This window comes from Gavialis gangeticus, unplaced genomic scaffold (assembly GCF_001723915.1).
Source record: "Gavialis gangeticus isolate Ggan-Ray unplaced genomic scaffold, GavGan_comp1, whole genome shotgun sequence".
NCBI lineage: Eukaryota > Metazoa > Chordata > Crocodylia > Gavialidae > Gavialis > Gavialis gangeticus.
In genome coordinates, this window is record NW_017729025.1 from 42,452,208 (window position 1) to 42,463,196 (window position 10,989).

Genomic DNA, 10,989 nt, shown 5'->3' on the forward strand with positions numbered 1-10,989 from the left:
GGGGGGGAAATTTAAAAAAAAAATTTTCCCCCTCCCCCCCCCCCCCCCCCCCCACTGAAATGGACCCCACTTGTTGTGGGGGGAGAATGGAGAAGGAGAAAGGAGTGCTGGCACTTGAAACACTGATCACCTGCTTGGGGTTGCAGCTGAGTGCTGATTTGGGGAATATTAAAGGAATAGAACGAATGACACTGACATTGGTTAGGATGCAGTTGTTACACCCCTTCTATGACCAAAAATGAAAGCTGCATTTTGCTCAAAAGCGAAGGCCTCAAATGATACAGTAGTGAGTAGCTCTAAGGCAGTGTTGGAGCCCTGGTTTCTCTGGCCCCCTCTATGCACTATACGTATATGGAATTGGAGACCAGCTACTTGTGCAAAGTAGCTATCACACCATAAAAAGCTCCAACCAGCTATAAAGTTAGACCTGGGAAATGTACTAGCTTTATAGCTGGTGCTATCCAGCTTTAATTTGAATGTATAGCAGGTTCTTCTCTGTGGCTGGGAGTTCTGTCATCTGTGGGCTCCTACCCACAGGGGTGCACCTTGCCCAGCCAAGGCTTTGAGTCCCTCAGCTGCTAAGACCTAGAGTCCCGCAGCTGTGGGACTGAGCAAAGTGCTGAGCCAAGCTGGACCCTGACAGCCGCAGGGCACAGCTGTGATCTGCCAGCCCCAGGGGTGCTGAAACCCGTGGAGCAGGGAGATCTCTGCTGCAGAGATCTCCCTGTCTTAGGGGGCTTCCAGCTACAAGAGCTTGTCTCTTGCCAGTGTGGGGGGAGCCTGCACCAGCAGTAAAGCGCTGTGGGATCTAATGCACGATCCCACAATCGCACCTCATGCCATGCATGTGTGGCAGGGAGGAGGTGTGATTCTGTGGAGTAGATCCCATTCCACCTTTACCTGCATGTATAGAGAGAGCTTCTTTGACAGAAAGCAGATAGTTTCATATACTGACTTGCAGTTCCAAACACTTGGGGCACTTAGGTTTTCCCAGGAGATTTTTCATACAAGTACTGATTCATCATGAACGTATTAGTCATTCATATGGCCCTTTTTCCTTTACAGTCGTTTAACAGCTTTACTCATTACACCATCTTGCTGATGAATAAAACTGAGCTGTTGTGACTTACCAAAGGGCATTCTATCAGTCTGTGGCAAAGCCAGAAATTCTAGTTCCTATTTCACTTTTCCAACCCTAAACAGAGTTCTCTGAAGGAGAAAAATGCATGATGGATTTAGAAAAATATATACTGTAATTTTGTAGATTTCACAAGTTTCTTATTGCCCATTCAAGTAAATTGCTTCTGACTTTCTCTCTTCTTCTCCCTCTTTAGAGTTCTTGCGAATGTTTCCTCCATTAAGACCTTGGTGGAGAACCTGCTGTCCTTTAATGGCTGCTGCTGCCGCTGGTTGATCAGTGGGAGGCTTTACAGTTTCTTACTCCTTGGGAGGATACATCTACTTCCCTTATTTATTTTTCCGTGTGGTGGTATTTTTTCCACTGACCACACGGGTGGAAAAAGAAGATGCCACTGCCTTTTGGGCTGAAATTGAAACGAACTCGACGTTATACAGTGTCCAGCAAGAGCTGCTTGGTGGCTCGCATCCAGTTGCTCAACCATGAATTTGTGGAGTTCACCCTCTCTGTGGAGAGCACGGGCCAGGAAAGCCTGGAGGCTGTAGCTCAGAGGCTTGAACTTCGGGAGGTAAGCAAACTAGCAACTGGACACCTTGACTTCTCTAGCCGTCTCTTGCAGTGGATTACCTAACCCAGTGATTCTCTACTATTTCACACAACAAAGTGTGCCCTTGAAAATAACCAGATTAAATTTTTGTCATGTACTAGACATCTCAGCTTCCCTTTAATTACATATGTTCTGATCCAAAGTGGAACTTTGGCTTTTGGAGCAGTTCATCTTGCAATTAACATTAAAAAGAATGCACAAAAGAATGGGACATGGCAGCTGTGCATCAGGTTTAGCATAGAAGTTTCCTGTGCTGGGCAAAAGATATTGGTTCTTATTTGTTAAACACTGACTGTGTTTGTGGCACTGTGTGAGACAAGACAACTCAAAGGGACAGAGATAAGATGAATGATTTCTAAACAAATATTCAGCTAACTGGATAAAGGAAAAGTTTTTATGAATGTCCTGACAAACTTATTTGCTTGTGTGGGTTCCTGGTAAACTGGTGCTGGGAAAAGATTCAAAGTATCAGTACACCAGTACCAGTGCACACTGGTGCCTGGGTATTTGCAGCTGTGTGTGCATGTACCATGAATGTGCGTGCATGCATGTGTGTGCCTACATTCTGTGCTTGAGCTAGCCCATAGCCAGTTAAATGCATAGCTCATCACAAAGAGATGCTTGATTTGCATTAGCATAGTATTTGGATACTCAAATTAATTTTGAAAATTAAGTTAGTTTGGGATGAAGTATACTCCTAGTAACTCTTGTTTACTTTGGTCTAACTCACTGGGGACTGACTTCCTCCAAGAAAACTTTTATACTGCACCTACAGAAGATAGACCCGGGAACAAACTTTTGGAAAACATGGAGTTGATACAGACAGTGGTTTTATGGCTCATTATAACTTTCTTGCTTTCCCTCTCTTTGCTCCCCAGGTGCTAACGGCCACGCTTCCTTTGGAATGGTCTTATTCTTTAAGACTATTAGATATAACTAATGTTCTTTATTGGATATGTAGCTACTTCTGATACTTTTTCTTTCCTCTGCAGGTTTACTGCCCGTGTCTGTTTTAAGTGATCACTTTTATTAATGAGGTTAAAACAAAACTAATTGTTCTAACTGGTATTTATCTTAGACCTTATCTGCTCCTTTTCCAGACCTGAGGAAGGGCATTTTGTGCTAGAAACCTTATCTAACATTTCCCCATAACATAAGTTGGTCCAATAAAACATAATTCTTCACCTTACAAATGTTGCGTCTTACATATTTCCTCCATCATCACAAGTACGCTATGACCACATGACTGAGGCTGTTCATTCTTTACATTATTCACATCTAAAACATTGAATTATAAAACTGAGCTTTTAGATTTCCATTTATTTAAGGATGTGGGTACACACAGGCCTGCTTTGAAAGGGCTGTATTTGTTTTTGTTGTAATTCCATTAGCTTCAGTGGAAGCATGCCAGAGACAAATATGGCCCCTTTGGTTGTATGCTGTTGACACAATCTGAAAGTTATGCTGCATTCCAGAACAGCAAATCAGTCTGACTTATTGCAAGAACCATGATATTGAGTTATCTTGTGGAGCATTACAAATGTATTGATTTCCCTTTTTGGCAGAAAATGAAGTAAGTAAAAAAACATATGAAGTAGAAGAGTTGCAAACAGGAATGACCATATTCTGCATGCTATTACTAGCCAAAGAGCAACTATTATTATTATTATATTTTCGATTACTATTTGTTCACATACACTGAATGCCTGCCTATATACGGGACTTAAACATAGGATAAAATCTCAGACTGAGATACACAACATAAATAGAAAAGGAATCTGGAAAATAAATGTCTTTTTCAGTTACGGGTAATTAATAACTCATCAATTTATCAAAATATATTTCTAGCTTAAAGCAACTGCAGTAACTTTTGGGGCAAACTGATATGGGGCATGTCTTGCAAATACTCTTATGTACAGAATGGGGCTGAAGGATTATTTATAGCAGAATTCTATAAAATGGCCTTTTATTCTGTATTCTGAATAGTTTAATAACAGATGCATAGAAAACACCCCACATAAATCCATTGATTTTTTTTCAGCACTTGCTTACTGTGACTTGTTAGTTGTCATCTCCCTTGTAGATTATTGTCCACTGTCTTTTTAAACCTATTATTTTAAAATATTGTGGGTTTTTTTCCTATACAAGGCAGATGATTTTTCACTGCCTTGTATTCTTGTCATGCTGTGCTGTAGCCAAAGAAAAAATACATAAAGGCCTCCTAATTATCTCGGTATTGTACCAACATGTATTGTAGCAGCTCTGGATGGTGTATTTTTTACAAAACTAGAAAGTGTGTTTTTAGTGGAGTTTGGTGGCATCTGAAAGTGGTAAACCCAATTGATGCTGAGACAATTTACTGCAGTAAGAAGAGATCTTAATTCATTTGGTTTGCAAAAAGCATAGGTGCTATCTACTCCGGAGGAGCCTTCCCTGACATATAGTAAGTCATATATGTGGTCCAAGGGAATGCACTTTCTTCACTTTGCTCTCCATTATCTCTCCCTTTTTGCTATTGGTCCTGACATCTTCCCAAAATGATGGAAGTTCCCTTAATTATAATTGAGCATGCCAGAGATGTAGGGAGTAAAAGCCAGACTGCTGAACTTTGAACAAATTCTTCTGGTAACACATTCTTACATGGATTATTTTGGCAGAGAAATGTGCTGAAGTGAAATAGAGCTGGAGATGGGGATATAAATCATCATTCTTAAACTCCCCCTCAGAAGAACGCTATTTGCCTTTAAATGTTTATTCCAACAGGCACTGAATATGTCCTGACTGCTTGTTAAGTACAAGGCCTCCAGGAAGAAAACTTTGTCACTCATGGTCTTGTTTAGTTTTGTAGCAGCAGATTTAGGCCTTGATCCTGTGAAACACTGAGTGCCTCTGTGAGATGCTGCTTATTAATGTATTAAGAGTCCTCATGTCAGGTCGACATTAATGGGAGTTGAGGGTGCTCAGGGCCACGTCAGATAATGCCTGTTCATTGAGGTGATTGTGGTTTAGCCCAATTACTGTGAAAACTAGAAAGTGGTTCAGGTGTTGTACATGGGATATGCAGGTATGATATTGTAGTAAAGTAGGCAGTCTTTTAACACACAGCCTTTTCCAATGGGATTGTTTTAAATCTGTATGTTAAAGACAGTTTAAAGAAAACATCTAATAGTTATAGAAATTTTATTTCATTTCCTGTGTACTGCAGTTTGTTATAGTTATTGAATGTGGGATTCTGAGAAACAATTTGTTAAGATTTTTATTTTAAAACTACTTCTTTTTTTTAATGCTGGTCAGTTCTAGAGGTAACTTTTAAAAAAAAAAAAGTATTAATGGTTTTAAATCCTGTTTCGCGTTATTAGACACTGGCTTTACCAGTTCCAGTGGCTGTGTTAGTAAGGTGGTGTGGTATACTGGTAAGAGGAAGAGGGTTCAGGAAATCTGAGTCTGGTATCAACTTGGGCATGGCAGTGACTATAAACGTCACAAAAAAAGTAAGGAAGAATCTATTAGACAGTGAAAAATGAGTCACGGAGTTCCCAGAATATGAATCTGAGGAAATGTAAATATAACCCACCTCCCTTAAATCACAAAGTCTGGGTGAGAAGCCTAGTGAAAAACAGTCTCAGATTCACTCTCAGCAGTGCTTCGGTCCAACTGTTTGTTGTTGCTGCAAGAGGGGAATACAAGTTGGTTTGCAAACTTGTAACTTTTGGTGTTATATAACAGGCTGTTCTTGTGCAAGTTTTATCATATGTAAAATTTGTCCTGTTAAGTTTGTTCTGGTTTTACACTGTGCATCATGGTTGGCATGCATAACTCCTTACAAGATGCTCCCATTTCACATATCTGAACAAATTCAGCTATCTGCACAGCTTTCCAAAGGAATTCGTAGAGACGAGGCTGTCCTGTGTAACCTAAACTCGGAGGCTGTGTTTATCAGAAGAGAAAAATCTAATATTGCAGATTTGAAAAAGAATCAAGAACTCTAGTTGTGAACCTGGTTGCAAATGGGTTTAAAGGTGTTTGTTTCCAACATGTAATCTCATTTGTGTATACTCTAGACATGAACATAAGCATTAGCAAACATCAGAGGGACTTGACTTGGCTACAGTCAGATTTTGTTGCCCACTGTCTTTTGAGTATCCTTAGAGAAAGCACATCCATAAGTACTTTGAATTCAGTTTTTTTTTTTTAATGTGAATTTATGAGATAAATACACAGGTTGGTTTGGTTTGATTGCTAAGCCAAATGCTGTCATAATATTATGGCTACTGACGTACAACCAAACATACTTTTAAAAATGGTATCAGAAAAATAACCGGTAGATTAAACTTTGTTGCAAGACCAGGAACGACAGCTTGGTGCACATACTCATGCTCATGCCCAGCTTAATAGGCTAAGTATGACAAAGTGTTAGCCAAAACTTTGACAGGTACCTGTAAGAGCAGAATGGAGTTGTGGGCTGGAATGGATAAGTTTTGGTGTCTAGCCTAGCTCTGAGATTGGCTTTGGTGGAAGTTTGTATAATACAGAAATCCTTAGGAGTTTTCTCATGTGATTCTTTAAGTTCTTGTTAGTTTAAGAAGTATTTGTTTATTAAAACCTAGAGTGAGCACTACAAATAATATTCCATCTAAAAGCACATTCATTTCACAAACCTCAAAGTATCCTATATGCCACCATCTGGGATGAAATTGTAGATGGACCAAGCAAGGGTAGGGCCAATGGAATGGAAGTTCCTATACATCGAAAAGCTGTAGGGGAAAGGATGAAGGATCTTTCCTTTGCCTGGAAAAAAAGTTGTGTATATAGTACAAGTTTTCTCATTCTATGCTCATAAAGCTGAACAGGACAAAAATGGATGATAGTTTTTATTGAAAAATTGAGACACGATCGGGTAACATTAACTCTGAATTCTTTCACTGTTATCAAGTTAAGTCAGAAACTGAAATTACATATTTGCTTTATTTTAGTATCAGTGACTTTTTCTTCAATATACTTTTACACTAATTTTGAGTGCAATCTTTCATCCACGTCATTCGCTTCTTTAAGTGCATGAGAACTATTTTTTCTGTAGTGCTGAAACTCAGTAATTTGCCTTTTGTTTGCATTTGTAATTCTCGGAGCTACCTTGAATATTTTTTACATTTAATAATTGTGATTAAATTCTAGAAAATAAGGAACATGTGCCACTTTCAAAATTTAGTCTGTTGTACCAAATTGACAGAAGAAAGCGAGTCTCTTCACTCATGATAAAGTGGTACAAAATAAAATTAACAAAATGATAACTCTAAATCATTTTGGCAGCTAAACTGTCTTTTTGAGAGAGATCAGAACTCAGGGTATACTACTCTAATCAGCATGTTAGCAGTATGTTCTCCTGGTAGAAAATTGAAAGTGTACAGGTGTTCAGATTTTTAATCCTGAAGCAAAAATGGCCACTCTGGGAGAAAAATCACCTAGCAACAACCAAGGTAAATTGGTCCCAGGAGAGTTTCTCCCAGGAAACTGAACATCTATACGTTTTCCCTCTGGCTTGAGAACTCGCCTGTGAAGCTGGGGAAAAGGTTCCCTGCTTTCCTGAGACTGGGGTCACCCTATTCTTGAGATGATATGAGGAGCAGCTACTCCTGTAGACTGGGGGATGAGGGGAGCAGTAGCCTCTTTTCCAAACTGGGCAGCCCGCAATTGCTGACTCTTAACTGCCACTTCACAGGCTGTCCCCTTGCCAGGCAGGGAGAAGGTAGGCTGTCAATATGTGAGCTCCCTGCAGGACAGGGCTGGCTCTGGGGGCAACCCACTAGTGCTCCCTGGCATGAGAACTCACCTGTGAAGCTTTCCAGTCATGAGGCTTCAGGAATGCCTGTACAGTCCAGCTCCACAGCTGTTTTTCTACAGGACGAAATTTCTTCCAGTAGACATATAATGTCTGTATGCAGTCACAGTAACTAGTAACCTTATACAAACCAGCCTGGGAGTGGGTGGCAGGTCCAAAATTGATGTTGATCAGGTGAAGGAACACCTTGAGAATCTGGACATTCACAAGTCCATGGGCCCAGATGGAATGCACCTGAGAGTCTTAAAGGAGCCAGCAGACATTATTGCACCCCCCTTGGCAAAGATATTTGAAAATTCATGGCGCTTGGGTGAGGTCCTGGAAGACTGGAAAAGGGCCAATGTGATCCCTATCTTCAAGAAAGGGAGGAGGGATGACCCAGGGAATTAGAGAACGATCAGTCTGACATCCATCCCTGGAAAAACCCTAAAGAATATTGTCAAGGGATTCATCAACACCAGACTAACAGAAGGCAAGCTTCTGAAGGCTAGCCAACACGGCTTTGTGATTGGCAGGTCTTGCCTGACCAACCTCATCTCCTTCTATGATTAGGTGACACGAGCCCTGGACAAGGGGGATGACATGGATGTCATATATCTAGATTTCAGGAAAGCCTTTGACCTAGTTCCCCACGATGTCCTCATGGCTAAGCTGGGGAACTGTGACCTTGATCATCTTATGGTCTGATGGCTAGGTAATTGGCTACGGGGTCAGACCCAAAGAGTACTAGTTGACGGGAGCAAATCAGTGTGGTGCAGGGTGACCAGCGGAGTCCCTCAGGGCTTGGTACTTGGGCCAGTACTCGTTAACATCTTCATTAACAGTCTGGAGTTGGGAGTCAGATGCAAACTGGCAAAGTTCATGGATGACACCAAATTATGGGAGAGGGTGGTCACACCACAGGACAGGGTAGGGATACAGGCCAACCTGGATACGCTTTCAAGGTGGGGTGACCAAAACCTGATGGCCTTCAATGTTGAAAAGTGCAAGGCTGCACCTCAGTAGGAAGAACCCTCAACACACTTACAAGCTTGGCAATGCTATACTCACTAGCACCATGATCAAAAAGAGGCTTGCGGGTCCTGATTGACCACAAGATGAATATGAGTCACCAATGCAATGCTGTAGCTGGCAAAGTGAACCAAACTCTGGCATGCATCTACTGATGCATCTCAAGCAAAACCAGAGATGTCATCCACCCACTTTACTTGGCCTTGATGAGGCCGCAGCTGGAATATTGCGTCCAGTTTTGGGCCCTCCACTTCAGGAGGGATGTGGAAAAGCTTGAGAGAGTCCAGAGGAGAGCCACTCGTATGATCCAAGGCCTGGAAGGCAGACCATATGAGGAGAGGCTGAGGGATTTGGGACTCTTCAGTCTGGAAAAGAGAAGGCTCAGGGGGGACTTGGTAGCAGCCTACAAATATATAAGAGGGGTACATCAGGACCTGGGAGAACAGCTGTTCACCAGAGCACTTCAAGAGATAACAAGGTCTAATGACCATAACCTGTAGGAAGGCCGATTTAGACTAGATGTAAGTAGAAAGTTCCTTACAGTATGAGTGTCCAGGGTCTGGAACAGACTCCCCCCAGAGGTGGTGCAAGCACATACTCTGGACTCTTCAAAAGACATATGGATATATTTCTTGCTAGGATCACTTGATCCCAGCTGACTTCCTGCCTATGGCAGAGGGACTGGACTCTGATCTCATGAGGTCCCTTCCAGCCCCTAATGTCTATGAATCTATACCTACCCTCCCCTTTAGTGGGAAGCTTGCAGCTACTATTATTCAAGGAAAGGTAAAAGATAACACAACTAAGACCCTATGCTGATCGTGTTTATATATAGACTTATCATTAAATAAAATACACAGAATTCCACCCTCCCCCCGACTTAGCTGCTATTAGTACCTATTCTGCTTTGTTTTAACTAGTTCTTATTAAAGGGATCTTGAAATAATTAGGAAAAATTCATTTGGGGATTAGTTAAAAGATTTACATTCTGAAAGGATTTAGACTTGGAATTGATTTCTGTTTGTAATCATTGAGTCATACATTCCAATGACCTGGGCGTTGCTCTACTAAATCTTTTCCATAGATAGCCAGAAATGAAAATGTTCTAGCCATTTAAAAATTTGTCAGTTAATTATAAACATGTCTCAAAATTAGTATTTTAAATCTGTCCATCCCCTTCTTTTGCTTTTATCCCAGGGCAGTACAATGTGGCCCTTAATTATACAGTGTGGCTCTGGCTCTTCTGATAATTAAGTAGTGCACAATACAACACCCTTATTGTTTTTTGAATAGATCATTGTGTCTGCAAGTGTTTCACTGTTCATTTCTCATATTTGTGCACATACACCCACACACTTTTTGTAAGTCGCTTCTGCTCTTGTACTGTAAAGTCCTTAAGAGCAAGGACTGTCTCTACTGTATGCTTGGACAGTGCACAATGGGGTCCTTATCTGACTTTGACTGTAGGCATGACTGCAGTGCATCTGCTAAATAATTAGGGCATGATCTAAAAGTCTAACATTTTCAAGAAAATCCTTCCGCTTATTTCGGTGAGTTTTTCTGTTAGTTTTGGGGGGCGGTTTCTTTTTCTTTGTATTCCTGCAATAGAGTCCAGAACTGTAACTATATATTGATTGCAGTTTCTTGTCTCTGCTCAGAGGTATAAAATGATAAAAGACGTTTTCACTCTTTGCTGGACTGCTGTCCTCTCTAGTTTATGTATCTTTATTTGAGAACTAGGCACTCTTCATGTAATGTAACTTGCTATTGTTTTAGGTGAGTAAAAAATAAGATTTCTTCTTTCCCACAATACATTTGTGAAATTTCAAGTGCTATGCTCTTCTTCTGCTATCTGTAATTGTAAATGCTGCCAGCACTGTTTTTGATCCCTTTATACAAAGATAAGTTGTTGCAATTAGCTATGAAACAGCTATCATCACCAGAGATCTGAGTGTTTCACTTGCTGTGGGAAAACAGATTTTCTCCTTTAATGGAGAAAAGCATGGGAAACCACAGGTTTCTTCTTGTAGGCTGGCAGAGTCCCAGCCTTCAAGAGACTGCTTAGGTCTGGAAACAGCAGGATGCAGGGGTCACCACGTACATGTGTGCACACACATACATGTGGCAGCCAGGCAGTGTGGTGGAGAGCATCTTCTGCAGCTCCCTCCAGGTAAATCTGTGGGGATAGTGGGGGTCACAGGCTATGCGTTGTGGGGGCACATGCCTTCTGAGATTTCTGTGCCCATGGTGGGTTGTGGAGCTGCAGCCGGCCTACATCAGCTTCAGAAGCGATACCTCCTCAGCCCAACAGGCAGGACCCAGCATTGGGAGCTAGTGCTGCGCCATGCTGCCATGGCTGCCGAGGTGAGGAGCCTGTTGCCTGCTGAGCGGGGGGGG

The 10,989-nt window shown here is 41.5% G+C and overlaps 1 protein-coding gene across 2 annotated transcripts in view; it reads left to right on the forward strand.

The window, feature by feature from the left end:
* The window catches only part of PTPN21 (protein tyrosine phosphatase, non-receptor type 21), a 71,451-nt gene that overhangs the window by 3,559 nt on the left and 56,903 nt on the right, over positions 1-10,989 (forward strand). For both annotated transcript variants that reach the window (XM_019518685.1, XM_019518686.1), the window contains exon 2: positions 1,335-1,706. In XM_019518685.1, coding sequence (XP_019374230.1) covers positions 1,527-1,706 — 180 coding nt within the window. In that variant the 5' untranslated portion in view covers positions 1,335-1,526. The remainder of the gene's footprint in view (positions 1-1,334; positions 1,707-10,989) is intronic.